The sequence below is a fragment of the Protomyctophum bolini genome (genome assembly GCF_963924005.1).
Source record: "Protomyctophum bolini genome assembly, chromosome: 22".
NCBI classification, from domain to species: domain Eukaryota; kingdom Metazoa; phylum Chordata; class Actinopteri; order Myctophiformes; family Myctophidae; genus Protomyctophum; species Protomyctophum bolini.
The window spans coordinates 14,688,643-14,705,545 of NC_137883.1; the positions used below are offsets into that span (position 1 = coordinate 14,688,643).

A 16,903-nucleotide genomic window follows, 5' to 3' on the forward strand; every position below is an offset into this window, starting at 1 on the left:
GTGCCTTTTTTTACACCCGTGTGTGTATGTTCTCATATAAAATATAAGTACAGGGAGCGAAGGATAACCCAGATTCATCTAATTCATTCTAACTCATTCTAATCTAGGGCTGTCACGATCTTTTACTAATTGTCACGCATTAATCAATAATTGAGTTAAACAATTTAATTGTGGTTTATTTGCATTGAACATTGTTACAATTTGTAGGCTGTTTCTGTTTGCCTTTTAGGCTTTGTAATCACAAATTGCACGGGGATAGATATGACAAATATATAAAGAATTAACTGACACTAACCCTTTTTAATCATTTTTTCTTTCCAAAAAATTTAAAAAAATGCGGAAATAGTTGATCGACAATCTTACAACTCGTCACAGCTTGTATATCTGCTACTTCTGCTATTTTTGAAAAATGTTTGAAAATGTATGGACATTTTTCAACATGGAGACGATTGACGATTATGCAAAAAATAATTGCGATTATCTCAAATAATTCAGCGATTATGTAACAATTGTGACAGGCCTATTCTAATCCCGACTCACGTTTCACTCCGCCTCATTTTCACTTTTCACATTTTGACATCACCTTCCATCATCCTGTGGCCCTTTAACCGTCCCAGAAACTCATGCACGCACTCATGCTCGCGCACACACGCACACACACACATAACCTTCCATCATCCTGTGGCCCTTCAACCATCCCAGAAACACACACACACACACACACACACACACACACACACACACACACACACACACACACACACACACACACATGCTCATAGTGTCTATTGACTTAATCCACTTCAGTGTTGGAAAAGTTACCCAAAAATGGTAATATATTACGGTACCTATTACTAGTTAGTTTTAATATTACCGTATTACTTTATATTACTCCCTGCCAAAGGTAACTAGTTAGTTACTTTACTTAACTTTTTTGTACCCCCAAAAGTGTCACACTTGACACTACCCAGTTTGTTCCGGACAGTTTAAGGCCTGCCCTTCTGCATCCCATCTTCTTCTGTCGTACTGTATGTCCTGCTCCGATAATTAACACGTACAGGCAGGTGCACATCGTTTCCATATCAGCTCTAGAGTCTAGATCCAGACTGCAAAGCAACTCCATCAAGTTAATTTTGGAAAATATTAACATACCGGTATTAGTAATATTATTACTCAAAATGAATTAGTTTTACAGTATGTATTACTAGTCAGTGGAAAAGGTAATAATATTACTTTCAGTAATAACCTACTTTAGTTATACTTTCCAACACTAATCCACTTATAATAAGATTACAACATCATAAAATTAACATGTCGCTCTGATCAAATTAAATGACTAGTTCACCCATTAATATTTACTTACCTATTATTTAACTAACTATTATTTACTTAAATTATATCTACTTTTATATCTACTTGCATATACCTTGCATATAAATAATGCATTGGTCCAAAAGTGCCCTCAGTTGAGGCTCCATGCTGGATTGTTGTAGTTTTCCAATCTCCCCCGGCAGCCGCCGTGCCTCCGACACACATCACTACGTACTGTACACACCGCCGTGTGAGCAACACATTATACAAAGTGACAAATATGCTGTGATCTTTGCATATGCCTCGTGTGAATGCAACATTACACTATTTCACTCACTGCTATTCTACTTAAAGCAAGATGACTTTTCATGAACTCTATGAATTAGTCTTAGGTACTGTATGTATGTTACCGGCTTAATGGTCATTAGGCTATGCATTCTCTGCTCAACTGTAGTACTGTTGAACCATAATGTTCACTTGTTAGGTACGACTTTGTTTTTTGCAAAAGGATATGTTATAAAAAGAACTGGGACAGGAGATATTGGTTATGGTAGCTTGATGAACAGTTGTCTGAAAAACGTATGTTGCTACATAATTAAAAACTAAAATGACAGATGTTTTCCGGATTGAATGGGAAGTGCAAGATTAACATCTGTGCATAATGTGTACCAAATAATAGATTATTGTTTAGAAACAAAGATATCGGGGTGAAGTATAGTCCTTATTTTTATTTTTTATTTTTCTGCTTATGTTTAGCTGTTACATGTTATCAGAACTCACATCATAAAATAAAAAAATACGAATAAATGTCTCAAATTTGCCCCAAATAAGGAAGCCAGGTAACCTGGCTCAAGCTCCTGAATTGCTAGCCATGGCCATAAAAAATATATTCTTTGTTGCAATTCAAGGGTCTGAAGATTCTGTGTTTCGCAGGGTTTTCTTTCCAGGCCAATCAACATCCTTTGAATAAGACATTTCAAAGCCAGTCAGACAATTCAAAACGATAATGGTGGCGGTAGCATTAATTATCCGATCACATCGATGTACTGTAGCTATCCAGGCTGTTATGACTAGAATAACAGGAATATCAAATATGAAGGGTGTATTTACTAATTGTCCCTTGTTTCGTGGCGTGTTCCCTCCTCCGTGTCATCAGTGTCCATACCCGAGGCGGGGTTGGCGAAACCTTTCTGTGTGGAGTTTGCATGTTCTCCCCGTGTCCCCTAGGGTAGGTACCCTCACAAAAACATGCAGTAATCCTGGTCTCTAAAACTACCTCCCCCTGGCCAGCTGGGGCGCCTGATGGAGGGGAAAGGAACTGGTTGGAATAACGTGTTCCTTCCACGTGCTACGTCTGGCCAGGGAAATTCACAACCGTCGGGTGAAAAGAAGCAGCTTGGACTCCTTATGCATAGAAGGAGGAATAAGGTCAGTCCGCTGCCCCCCCAGGTTGGCAGAGGAAGTGTAGCACCCAGGATTACATTAGATAATTGGCACTGGGTGAAAAAACTGGGTTGTAAAATCGTGGTATAAAGATTATAAGAAAGAAAAAGAGTCTAATCTAGATTCAGCCTTTTATGAAACATCCCACATCTATAAAGTTCATGTAATCAAGGAAATGACCACAGGATTGTTATCAGAGCATTTCTTCTATTAATTATTTGGTATTTCAACCATATACTGATACTATCTAGTATTGGATTCATTGCAAACCTACCACTAGGGAGTGAGCCCAACTCGTTTGCAATGTTTTTTTTAAACCATTATGTCCATAACTAACACCAATTTATTTTATTTTTATAATATTACCAAGGGCATAATTGTTATGATTTTTTTACATATGAAATCATAGTTTATATAGGCATTTAAGCTCCCACCAGCCATTGTGGACGGCATCTTGAAAATGATACCTTTCCATTTTTGAGGGGCACAGCCCCTCCTATATACAGGTTTAATGTTTATTTTTAGTTCAATGTTTGTTTTAAAAAGGCCATTGACAATGAAGGGAACATTTACGTCATCTTGTCCCTAACACAAACATTAAATGATATTAACAATAAATAGAATTTAATGTTTTTTTTGTCACCTTTTGTTTTACATCACCATTACATCAGCTAATCGTAGCAACGTGAGTTAGCATTCAATATATTGGCGCCCCTCACGTCACATGGGTGTGATTTCTTTTGTATCTTATATAGCACACCCAATAATAACAGAATCCGTTGAAAAATCTCTTCTATCAATTATTTTGGGTTTCAACCCTACCTTTGGAGTCACTGCAAACAGACCACTAGGGGGTGCAGCACCAATATGCCCATACTTATACCATACCAAAAATACACTTCACCAAAACTTCACCATAAGCAGAATCTTGATGATGAGTTTCTCCCCAGCTACTTATAATCCCATTTATAATGCATTATAAACATGTTCATATAATGTATCACAACAATACAGTACTATGTACTATAAAATTGTACACTATTACTCAATTCTTCAGTTGGGTAAATTATTACAGCAGTTATCCTGCAAACTTCCCGACAAAGGCATTGTCTAGGTATCTAGGTATCTAGGTGTGTGTGTGTGTGTGTGTGTGTGTGTGTGTGTGTGTAGTTGTTTTGTTTGGGGGGGGGGGTGCATATGCATGTTTTCACTTGCAAGTACAACTGCAAGTGAAACAGCACAGCACTGCGCGTGCTGTTCCTTTTGCAGTGACTGCAAGATGCCGCTCACCTACACCTACGATTTGTGACTAGGGTTGGAACGATAGTAGCTGTGTGATACATACTGGTATTAAGTTTACTTAAATGTAACTAAAAACAATCACTAAATGTAACTAAAAACAATCACTTCATCTACAGTCTGTCGGTCCAGACCGTAGCCTACACCTTGCCTCTTCCTTGATTGGATTGTCACTAAGAAGAGTGACTTAGGTTACAAGACCGGAATATGATTTGAAATGGATCCAAATACTTATACCTGTGATAGGCATACAAAGTGTTGGATTATGTGGATAAAGATCATATGTTTATGGACATTGGTTGCTGTATTTAGCCAGCACCTCAAAACTCCATGGGTACATCAAACTATATTCTTACTGGTCCATAGGCCATTATCATGTGACATGGATGGAAAACTACCCAAACTCCCAATCCAATAATGAACTCATCTGGCACACGGGATTTGGGGGAGACCTATGTCTTTACTGTATCTGTAGATAATTTCTATACATTGTCAGAAATTAACACATGTAACAACATGTGAATTGATTTGTAGGTGATTCTCTTAAAATATCACGAAAATCCACCATACCGATTACTTGTCTTATGTGTGTTGGATATCTTCTGGTACCATTATTTTTATGTCTGAATATTAAATATCGTACCAACCCCACTTGCAACACCTAACACAAGATACACTTCTTCTCCCCTCACAGCGTAACTGTCACTACAGTATGTCACTTTTCTTTTTTATTAAGAAACTTGTCAAAGCCAATGCAGACATCGCCTTATAGAAATGAATGAAGCTCGTTAAACCCCTTTAGCACAATTCCGCTGTGTCCCAATAAATAGACCGCTTCCTTCACCGAACAACAAAAAGTCGTTCGATGTCCCTCGATGGCTACTTTAAAACTAACCAAACAAGTCAACATTGAACAAGGCAAAGGAAGCTCAAGGAAGGAAAGATGTTTTTACTGCTTTCAGTAAGGGTCTGGGCACTGCCCAGGTTATTTTTGATAATGTGTATGACCTTTTAATCTGAAAGTAATGTAAAAACATACTGTGTTGGAATTATTTATCAAGGGTATAGTGGAGTGGGAGTGCTGATTTAAGATCAGTCTGTCTTTCACACCTTGCACACTGGAGCAGCTGCATACGGCCCCTCACAGGTCAGCGGTCCTAAATCATCAACCTCGCTCCCAAACGCTTGATAAAAAAGAAAAACAAAACAAAAAAACCTCTGGTTTCTTCCCTGGCATATACTGTATTGGGACACGGCCGAGTTGCACTGTTTCGTCTCATACGCCAGAGAAACAGTCGTACCCCCAGTGGTGGAAAGTAACTAAATATTTACTTAAGTACTGTACTTGAGTACAATTTTGAGGTACTTTTACTTTACAGGATTATTTGCAATTTTCTATACTTTTACTCCACTACATTTCGGAGCCAAATATTGCACTTTTACTCCACTACAATAATTTGAAAACTTTAGTTACTAGTTACTTTGTGGATTTTGAAAATAGCAGATGTTCAAGCTCACAATCAGCTATTTTTAAAACGCATTTTGAACTTGTGAAATGGGACATCCTGCAATATGAGTAATAATAAACTTTATTTTAGTTCTTTTACTTTTAGTACTTTAAGTATACAGTATTTTGATGCAGATACTTTTGTACTTTTACTCGGGTTACATTTTGAATTCCGGACTTTTACTTGTAACAGAGCACTTTTACTTAAGTAAAACATATTTGAGATATTCTTCCACCACTGGTTCTACTACTACTACCCCCCGGTCCCCCGTCCGTCCTTCCTTCCGCTAGAGCTTGGCTGGGTGTTCTATCTCTCCCCCCATGTCTTTCCCCCTCCCAGGCTACGGGCTGGTGCAGGAGGAGCTGCTGTCCCCGGCCTCCCTGCAGTACAGCCTGCCCTCCCCGCTGGGCGCCGAGCCCTACTGGCAGGAGGTCTCCAGCCTGGAGTGCGCCCCCATCGCCACCACCGAGGAGGACACGCTGATGGAGATGTCGGACAACGTGCAGGTGTGGCCGGCGGGGCTCAGCCCCTCGCTGGTGACGGTGGAGGACTCGTCCCTGGACGGCGGCGGCAGCAGCCGCGGCGGGGACGACAACTCGGAGGAGGGAGCCGCCACGCTCTCCCTGCCCTACAGCAGCCTGGGGCGCCCCGGCAGCGGGGCCAGCGGGGCAGGCAGCTCCATCATGGAGCTGGAGGAGGAGGAGGAGGAGGAGGAGGGGGAAGGGGAGGTAGAGGAGGAGGAGGAAGGGGAGGAGGTGCCGGAGGTGGTGGACAGGGTGAGAGCCAGTGGCGCCGTGCCCAAGGTCAACTTGAATGGCCAGCTGGGAGGTCAGAGGTCGGATGTGCGGAGAGGAGAGGCCGCGGGAGGAGGAGGAGGAGGAGGAGGAGGTGTAGGGATGATGGGTTCAGAGGGGCTTTCTGTCGTTGCAGGCCAGGACGTTTACGCTCAGCTCTGTGAGATGTCGGGACTGACTGCCGAACACAACGGAGACAACAGGTAAACCAATATCACACTTATACAAAAGTGTGTGTGTGGTGTGTGTCTGGTTGTGTTTTGGTTGTCAAAGAAAAATATAATAATCTTGACAAATCTTCTTTTATTGGGGACCACAGCCAAATACATATCTGTTTGGGAGTGCGGCCGCAAGATACCGTTTGGGTATCCAGCTGCCTTGTGTGTAATTAACGGGTAGAGGGTAGTGCCCAGGGATAGTGCAGGGTGTAAAATAGGGCCCTTAAGGTCTCTTATCTATCACCATCCCCATCTTCACTTCAACTACATCATCATATCCGGAAGTTATTCACAAACATCCATGTGTTATGAGCTACTTTCTGTCACGTTTCACAAACATCCATGTGTTATGAGCTACTTTATGTCACGTTTCACAAACATCCATGTGTTATAAACTACTTTATGTCACGTTTCACAAACATCCATGTGTTATAAACTACTTTATGTCACGTTTCACAAACATCCATGTGTTATGAGCTACTTTCTGTCATGGAATTCCATGCAAGTGATAATTATTCAGTGTCAGGGTGTCAGAGTTTGGAAGCGCTCGTTTTCTATAACGCAACGTTCTGCCGCCTCCTGCGTTATGTGCAATTTAGAAATAGGTGGTACGCAGGACTGTTGAGTGATCCCGGTGGAAAAGTGATACATGTGCATACTCTCTAAACCCCCCTCCCTCTCTCTCTCTCTCCATTCAGGGTGGTGGGAGGAGGGGCGTTCCAGCCCTACCTACCACCACCAGATAAGGACTCGTCGGTGCAGGGATGGGTGGCGGCTGCTGCCGGCTCCCTCCACCACCAGACCACCAGGACGTCCTCGTCCTCGTCCTCGTCGGGGCAGGACGCCGGCGGCATCGTCCCGGGGCTGCGCGTGGCCCAGGAGACCCTGCTGACTCCGGTGTGTGACACGGGTTACTCGCATGTGCTGCGCACAGGGCGCCTCCTAGAGGCCGGCACCGCGGCCGCGCAGCCCTATGAGCGGGGCGTGGCCTTCTCCCAGCGGGTGGAGGCGGGGCTACGTGCTTCTTGGGCACAGGAGCGGATGTTGATGAGGCGGGAAATTAAGGTCAGGTTGTCAGCTTTTTGTCACGCCGTCGCCAGCGACCACCCCCCCTCCCCCCCGCCACCGCTTCCTGTTGCCTGGAGGACATTACTTCCTGGTGTCCCATGTTTATGCTTGGCCTCATTTATTTTTCATATTTATTCATTTATTTTGATGATGAATATAAACAATGGCATTCAATTCTTTGAGACACATACAGGTATTTCGGGTGTGGCCGAATCCGCCATTCCTTCATGGGGTGAAAACAACACAGATTACCGCTGGAATTGCATTAGGGAACATTACATGTGGTTACATTTTATACATTTTTTACAACACAAAATGTTTATTTCTCTTACATTGTAGCGAAAAGGCCTTGTGCACACCTACTTGGACAGGTGCGTCGGAGCCGGCAACCAAATGCGAGTCATGAGAAGAAAAGGGTCCCACACACTGTCTTCACTCACGCAGTAGTTTAATTCAGATGACAACGTTTCGGTCTAAACGACCTTAATCAGGTAACTCAGGGTTACCTGATGAAGGTCTGTTTGCATCAAGATTCAAACTGCGATTTAATCACGATTTAAATTGTCACCAGTTTGAATCTATTTGAATCGATTTACAATATATCGTTATATTGCTTACTATTCACTCATACTAGGAGATGACGTATGTGTAGTCGGAAGAATTTGAATTCATCTTCAGCCATCAACTATTTCAATGCAGCCGAATATCGCACATCAGAATTGCATCAGAGGAATGTGTTGTGTGGTTTGGTGCAACACATGCACCATGCACAGGATTTGCCATATCCAGTAGCCAATGTTTTTTTTGTTTGTTTTTTCACATTCATTGATTAAAGAACAGTTCAATCTAATCTAAGTAATGTGAGACATTAATTTCAATTCATTCCTAATCATAAGAAATGTGTGATATTAATTGTGTATAAATGTTTTGACAGAGTGAAGAGAAAGGTGACTATGCAGCTGTGGAGCATTTTGTTGATGAACATGGAAGTGAACTCCCTCGGAAGGCGAGTATAGTAGTTGTTAGGGCTGGGCGATCAAATATCACAATTTATTTGACCAAATACCTTGATATCGACATTGTAATGATAATATAATTGTAACGATATTTATTTTTGTACGTTGTCAAAAATAACAAAAATGGCAGAACTACAGTACAAGCTCACAACAAGCTTGTAAATCGTCTATTTCTGCACATCTCTCCATTTTTCAAAGTATAAAAAACCATGAAAAGAAAAAACTTCTTTTGGCCAATTCCCGTTTGGGATTGCCACAGCGGTTCATCTGTTTCCATCATATCTTCCTATCCTCTGAATCTTCCTCGGTCACTCCAGCCACCTGCATGTCCTCTCTTTCTTCACCGCATCCATAAAGTCTTCCTCTTTGCCTCTTGCGTGGCAGCTTCATCTTCAGCTTCTGTGTCCTAGTAATACAAATCACTAGTCAAATTTCAAACCATCGCAACCTCGCCTCGATAACTTAATCCCCAAACCTTCCAACCTGGGCTGTCCCTACAGATTTTTTACTAATTTCAATAAAAGGAGAGCAAACAAAAGACATGTTACATGTAACATATAAGATTAGCTTTTAAAGGGAGAACCCCCCATTAGAGTCTAGATGCTAGTGGTGGCAGTGCAGATGAATCTCTTTCCTTCTCAACACTAAATGATTGGGACAAGGTGGAGTTGGGGATGGAGGTGGGTTGCATGTTGCATGCTGAAAAGACAATTTTAAGTGTTAATCTTTAAGTGTCAGAAGCACTGATATTTAAAGGAGGAGTCCAATCGCCTGATTGGCTGACTGCAGATTGACTGGCTAGAAGTGCTCACCTCTCAAGCTGTGGATGACAACAGAGATCTTCCTGATTTACACTTAGAGCTACATTAATTCCTGATCCTGTTCATCCCCGTCACTCCCAATGAAGAATCTTGCCCTATCTTCAGTTCTGCCACTTCTAGCCTGTGTATTTGTCAGTGCCACCGTCTCCAAACCGTACATTATAGCTGGCCGTGTACACCTTCCCTTTCACTCTTGCTGGTTAGTTACCCTTCTGTCAGAAATCACTGCTGACATTTATATTGCCATATCACAATATTACGATATCCAAACTCCCAAGTGATATCTCTCATATGACAATATTGATATAATATTGATATTGCCCAGCCCTAGAAGTTGTTTTTACATTATTTGCATTCAGCCATATTCATGTAAACACAGAAACATAGCGAGTTGCAAGAAGGCTAAACACTTAGCACAAGTGGTGGGAAATTAATAACAGCCACACTAACCAAATGATTCTACGTTCTGGTTGTTTCCTGCCCTGCTTGCGTGTCGAGGATTCCTACAGCAGTTAACTGGTCAGAGTCTTGTCTCCTTCCCTCCTCCCTAACTAACCTCCTTGCTCCAGGTGAGGGTGGAGGTGAGAAAGGGTGCTCAGTCAGTGAAGCGTGCCAGTCTGCGGAGAGTAAAACACTGAAACACATACTGCCCAGTCCTCCAGGTATGGGACATACGTGTAGCAAAGCACTTGAGCATCCCAGTGCTTGGGCACAGGACTCTAGGTGGATTTAGTGGTCTCTTCTTGTCCCAAGACCTCAATAGAATGGATGTGCAGCACCCAACTTCACCAGGCATGCTTCTGCTTGTATCCACTGGACATGGCAGATGGCATTTATACAACTAGATACTCATTTTTCTTTATTTTTCTTTAACGTTTCATACCTCCTAAACCTTGTTAACCACATGAACTCTAGCGTCCCTATTCTAGGCAAACATTTGTCCAAAAGAGGTGAACATTCAGAAAGAAATAGCCGCTCTACAACATTGTGAAGCAACAAATAGTGACCTTGTGGATGTACTATTTTCTCTATTTGACTCACAGCAAAGTACATAGGGTTTAAGTGGTTACAGTTGGGACAGTGTTGTCACATAGAACTCTCATATAAGTGTATTTTGTGCTTTGGCAAAGATGTGTTGTGTGTGTCGTGTCACATGAATTAACCGAAACAAGACTAAAGGCCTTTTCAGACAAGGAGCGACTGATGCGCCTAGTAATTCATTTTCAATGAGAGGCGTGAGTTTATTTTGGACGATTTCATTACGCAAGTGTATTTTCACCGGCGTAGTCCTGTAAAATTGTTGCGCGCATGCTCGTTTCGTGCATACGCCCGCGGGCAACTCCCGCACCACTGTGTTACTCACTCCCCGTCAGAAAGGACCTTAAGAGAGTAAATCCACACTAGCAGCCCCTAGACGCCATGTTTGCACTAAAATTGCATGGCAATCTGCCCGTTTGATTTTGAGATATCTTGTGTGCAAGTGGACGTTTTGGCCCATTGGTCAAATGGGCCAAATGAGCACATTGCTGTGCCCATGAGATTCCCTAGGGTAAATCCCATGGGCACAGCATCCTCGCGGGAGCATGAAGGTGCGGGCAGGAACTGGCGGTCAAAAAAGCAAACAGTGGGTCTTGAAATGCTACTACTAGTCATCTGGAAATACACGAGACATTTTAAAGACCACAATTTGAGCTTCAAATAAAGTCATTCATACCCGCGTTAGGCTATCACAGCATATCACTGTTATTGCTAGTACATGTCAATTATTGTGAATTATTGTACATAATGTTTGAACACGTTTTTGTAGGCAAAAGGCAAAAATTTGTCCTGATTATTTTTTTATTTATCTTTCTATATATCATTTATCTTCTTGTGTTTAAATTATTTTGTTTAATTCCATTGAGTGGCTTTGTATCTGTAAACGAGGCATCAGAGGAGTTGTAGATGTGGGTCAACCTAATATATAAATATATACTACAGTTTTGTCGATTGATATGTCTCTCACTCTTTCCATCTTGTAGGGTCGGATATCCACTGCCAAACCATCCTCCGCAAAAACACAACCGGGACGGAGAGCGAAATGAGGGGGAAAGAAATGAGAGAACGGAAGAAGGATGACTGACACAAAGACTAAGAAATGCAAACTACAAAATTACAAATAAAATCATCTTCAAACAGAACATGGAACCCCTACAAATGAGAAGAGGCGGGGAAAAAGAGGAATGGAGTTCTACTTGTAGTTTTGTAACATTTTTAAAGGAAAACAAAAAATCAACTAGACTAGGGCATGATAACTTTTGTATTAAAACAAAAGAAACGTGAGAAGAAAAAAAAACAAAGAAGAAAAAAAAAAGCAACAAAAAGTGCTTCCTGTCAACTGTAATCGCATGATGACTGCCGGTGCATGCCATTTGACCTTTGAACTGTCATTATCTACAGACTGAAGGGGGTACAAGGTTATGGGCCCGTCCCAAGGGCCACATTTTGGACCTTAACCCCCACCCCCCACTCCCCGCGCCCCAAATGGAGTGGTTTGTGACGACTGACAACACTAAAGCTATAAAAAAAAAAGCAACAGTCTTTATTCTCCCTCGATGGATTGCTGTGTATACAGATACGCTTACGCTGAGCCTACCGATGCATCGTTCACCGTCACCGGACCCTTCCTCCCTATTATTCTCTATGTGATATATGCACTCTTATGCTATGTCGTGGAAGTGTGTCGGTGTGCGTATGTGTGCGTATGTGTGTGTGTGTATACTTCTCTACCTACCTACCTGCCGCATGTGTTTCTTGCTTCTGGCTTATTGGCTCTGGCGCCCCCGCCCTATGATTGGTCCGTAGCCCCCCTGTGATGTCATGGCGTGCTGCTCAGGGCTGGAATGAGAAAGCTGCTTGTGTGTGTGTGTGTGTGTGTGTGTGTGCGTGTGCGACGGCGTGTGTGGCATGCTGATGTCTTTCGTTTGTGAACGCTACTGTGCTTTTCCTCTATTGTTTCTTTGGAACCTGTCCCACCTTCGGTTTTTGTTTGACTTTGGTAGAGCGAACTGAATATCTTTGCTCCCTGGGTTCACCAGGGTGATTTTTCAGACACAGAGGATGTTTTATCTGGAAAAGGGGGGTTGGTTTGCTCGATAGCATTGTGTGGCAGCCAATGGATTCTATAACAAATGTCTACACTTTTATTGTCCTAAGATGGCAGATAGGTCATTGTGTGCTTTTTTGTTGTTTTACCTTGTTGGCACTCAGCATGTTTAATCCAAGATCTGGACTTCTTGGTCTCTTGTACTGTGTAGAATGAACACGTCGCACAACAGAAATCCTCTCGTTGGTATGCAGTGAACTCAACACTCCTTTCTAGGGATGCACCGATGTATTGGCCACATATCTGTATCGGGCCGACATTTGCCGTTATCCGTCAATATCGGCAGCGGCAAATAAAAATTAACTCATGGCATTAGCGGATATTTATCTGTCGTTGATATTGGTTATCTGCAGCCTACCAAGCTGTAGATTCTGAACATTTCTTTCTTGAAGTTGTGTTTGTTTCCCTGGCACAAAAGGGGAATATAAAATCAACAAAAACTAAATAAACACATGTATCGGCTATCGGGCTGAATTGTTATTTTAAATCGGTATCGGTATAAGAATTTCCATATCGGTGCATCCTTTCTACTCCTTTCCATCGCCATCTGTACCGCCGACAACATCAAATGTTTTAAACTTGGTGGTGTGCTCTTTCTACTTCTGTGTGCAGTGGCTGGCTGTAGCACCTCACTCACTCGTTCCTGAGATGGTTCAGGGTTTTGGTATGGAAGGCCTTCTTTGTGTGGTGATCTGGTGTCGCCACAGTGGGACTATAGCGTTGTGGTTCAGGAACCCTGCCGTGCAGACAGACAGACAGACAGATTGACAGCACTGTGATTGTTAAGACTTAACACTGACCCCAGACTCGTGAACTGTGGCGACACGCATGCACACACACCATCTTCCAACTGTCCATCGTGTACGATGATGACGACGCTTGCTTCAGGGAGGGGGTTCAGCGATGTCGCCACTGATGCGCCTTGATGTAGCTGTCGAGTCCGCAGGTGGTGCAGGGGAGCGCGGACGTTGGAGGAATGCCGGCTTCCCTCTGGTGTCGCTGGGCATGTCTCGAATCTTCTTTGCTGGTTGCTGTCATGAATTTGTGAGATTGCCCTGGCACAGGTGACCTGCCAGGCTGAGCGGTCAAGTGGCAGGGTTTCAAGCTGCGTGGGGTTGATGGTTGATGATGCTTCAGCAGGTCTTTAGTATAGTCCTTGTAGAGCCTCTTTTGTCCGCCGGCGGCACGCTTTGAGTTGTGCAGTTGGCTGTAGAGGACTTGGCGGGGCAGGCGGTGGTCAGGCATTCGAATGGTGTGTCCTATCCACCGTTTGGCCACGGCTGCTTCCATACAGATGGAATTAGTGCTCTCCAGGATCTCAGTGTAAGGGCGAAAAATAGCCGATCTACAAGCTCGCTTATAGAACTGCTATATTCACTAGTTTGGGGTTCAGGGCAAACATCTGATCTGATTGGGAACCACTTGGTTTATGGTATCTACAGTAGGCTACCACAGCAATAATCACACATATATAACGCATGCACGCACTCACACACACACACACACACACACACACACACACACGAACACAACGTGTGTGTGCGTGTGTGCGCGCGTGTGTGTGTGTGCGTGCGTGCGTGCTTGCGTTTGTGAGTGTGCAACTCCTCTGTTATTTGCCAGTGAGCTCTTGACGTTTGATTCGACTGACCAAAACGTGGAAGTGGAAGTGGAGTGATGAGGCTTTATAGTGATGAGACAGTATGATGATGAGCGTACGTGTTGTTGTAGCAGAGGGGAAGTGGATCAGGAAGGCCCAGAGTAAGATGGCTTTGTTGTTCAGCATATAAACGTAGCAGCATATAAACCAGGATTATGTTCACTTTCATACACTGTCTGTCTGACAACTATGAATGAGTCTATCGCTGCTGATGGGTAAAAAACACAGCAACTGCACTTCTTCTTTTTCCATCTTCTCTCGAGTCAGTTTCAAGGTCAGATATTCATTCGGGCCTTCTAATGAAGCCTGACCTATATATTTGTCGTATGATGGTGCCGTCCCTCGTGCATAAAAATAATACATTGAATATAACCATTCTACAAGCTCACAACACGTCGCCCCGTGATCTGTTTGTAGATTTTCGGTGCTCTACACGTCTTACGTCAGGCCAATGAGATCCAGTTGAAAACATACATTGTATATTTTCTATAACTTGGATATTGGTGAATAAATTAGCAGTATTCTCATTTCTAAACAGATTTGAATGTTACTTGTTTGCAGTCATGTAGTTTTTGTCCACCAGCAGTACTATGAATGAATCGTGTCATAGTAGCATATTACATTTCCTGGATATATATATACACCATATTTATCCCATGAGCACTGTATATATTACTCATATTAGTCATGCACTGTAACTTGAATGAGTAAAGACAATGAATGAATGAATGAATGATCCTAGTTCAGGCACAGATTAATTCACACGTGTTCCGTGCCCTGTATAACTGCACATGAGAGCCTCATCTGTGATCTCGCACATATCATCACATGTTTTCCACTCTTAACGTCACTCAGGTTTTCAGTTTTGCTCTTTCGGGATCCAAGCTTTGCCCTTTTTATTTTTATTTTATTGTTTTATTTATTTATTTTATTTTATTTTACATGAGTGCTTCAGAAAAATGGGATGGGGACAGGAAGGTTATCATTATAAAGTGTGTGTGTGTGTGTGTGTGTGTGTGTGTGTGTGTGTGTGTGTGTGTGTGTGTGTGTGTGTGTGTGTGTGTGTGTGTGTGTGTGTGTGTGTGTGTGTGTGTGTGTGAGTGCGTGTGTGAGTGCGTGTGCGCACATTCAAGTGGTGAGAAACTGGTGGATGTACAACCAAAAAGGGAAGCAGTTTTCTCTGGAAGCCCATTTCTGCTGCTGAGGACAACGTTATGAATTATGAGTTTGTTCTCACTTTATTATCTCACAATAGAGGGTATGCGCAAAAGTGTGTGGCAAAGAGAGTTTAACGTCGTTTAATACAATCAGATAGGACTTTTCTGTTTGCATGTATGGGCTGTCAAGGCCAGAAAGTAGTTTTTTGCCACTCAGTATAGGCGCTCCCACATACCTTCCGGGTATGATGATGATGTCACGCGCATAGCCTCTATTCTGTTTTTTCCTCACAATTGCATATCTGACATTTGTGTGCAGAAACATGAGGTCAAACCTTAAACCCACCCTACTCTATAGACTTGAGGGGCCTAACCTTAGCATGAGGTCAAACCTTAAACACTTGAGGGGCCTAACCTTAGCATGAGGTCAAACCTTAAACACTTGAGGGGCCTAACCTTGGCTTGGTGCCCTTCTTTTTCCCTCTACGACAAATCTTTCCCGACAATAGCTGATCTACAATCTCTGTTGTAAAACTACTATTTCCAAATGTTTATTTTCAAAATTGTACTTAAGTACAGTAGCCTACTTAGGTAAATGTACTTTCCACCACTTCGTGGCAGGCAGCAATGGGCTTCCATATGTTAACTACTGACTCTGCTCAGTAGTTGAGTGGGATGCTTTGGGCTTCCATATGTTAACTACTGACTCTGCTCAGTAGTTGAGTGGGATGCTTTGGGCTTCCATATGTTAACTACTGACTCTGCTCAGTAGTTGAGTGGGATGCTTTGTGGAGAACTGCAGGGACAATTAGCACCTTGTGGTATGAAAGTACGGTATTAGTTCCTATTCAACAGACAACAATGTGAATCATAACCAAAAGCACAGTTCATTGCAATGAATTGTTGCAAACATTGTATTGCAATGAATGCTGTTGTGCTTACTTCTTATATAATATTGTGCTAATATTGTGATATATATTCCAAGTAATCAACACTTTTATTCTGAGATTTGAGTGCAACAGATATAATAATTATTATTAAACATTAAGGGATTAGTTGGATTAATTTACTTAAATGGAATTATTGATAAGAGTGAAACTCTCAAGCAGCACACCCAATTCATGCCACCACAGTTTCTATTATTTAATTTGTTCCTTGACAAAAATAATACAATTAAAAATTATTTAGGCACAATTTTGCAATAAACACTTTGTGTAATCCAATGAGAGCTGGATTATGAAACTAGTATGTAACCATGTTAGAACTGGTTAAGTATATAAGTATATTCCCTGCACAGAAAATGTCAAATATTGATCATGAATTGATCATAATTTGGATTTAAAAAAATATATCCATCAGCAGACATTTGGCTTGCTTAATTAATAAAAAAATGCATATTTGTGTGGCTTAATATTGGTAAACTGCTCCAGTTGGAACAATCTGTTAATACCTGTCCGAAGCTCTGT

The 16,903-nt window shown here is 42.3% G+C and overlaps 1 protein-coding gene across 1 annotated transcript in view; it reads left to right on the forward strand.

Moving 5' to 3' along the window:
* LOC308309649 (uncharacterized protein) overlaps window positions 1-10,116 on the forward strand; it is a gene marked incomplete at its 3' end in the record, with an annotated part of 131,007 nt that extends 120,891 nt beyond the window's left edge. Inside the window, exons 39-42 of the mRNA XM_080755559.1 lie at window positions 5,901-6,558; window positions 7,272-7,470; window positions 8,576-8,647; window positions 10,048-10,116. Coding sequence (XP_080611685.1) covers window positions 5,901-6,558; window positions 7,272-7,470; window positions 8,576-8,647; window positions 10,048-10,116 — 998 coding nt within the window. The remainder of the gene's footprint in view (window positions 1-5,900; window positions 6,559-7,271; window positions 7,471-8,575; window positions 8,648-10,047) is intronic.
* Between the last annotated feature and the right edge of the window lie 6,787 nt (window positions 10,117-16,903).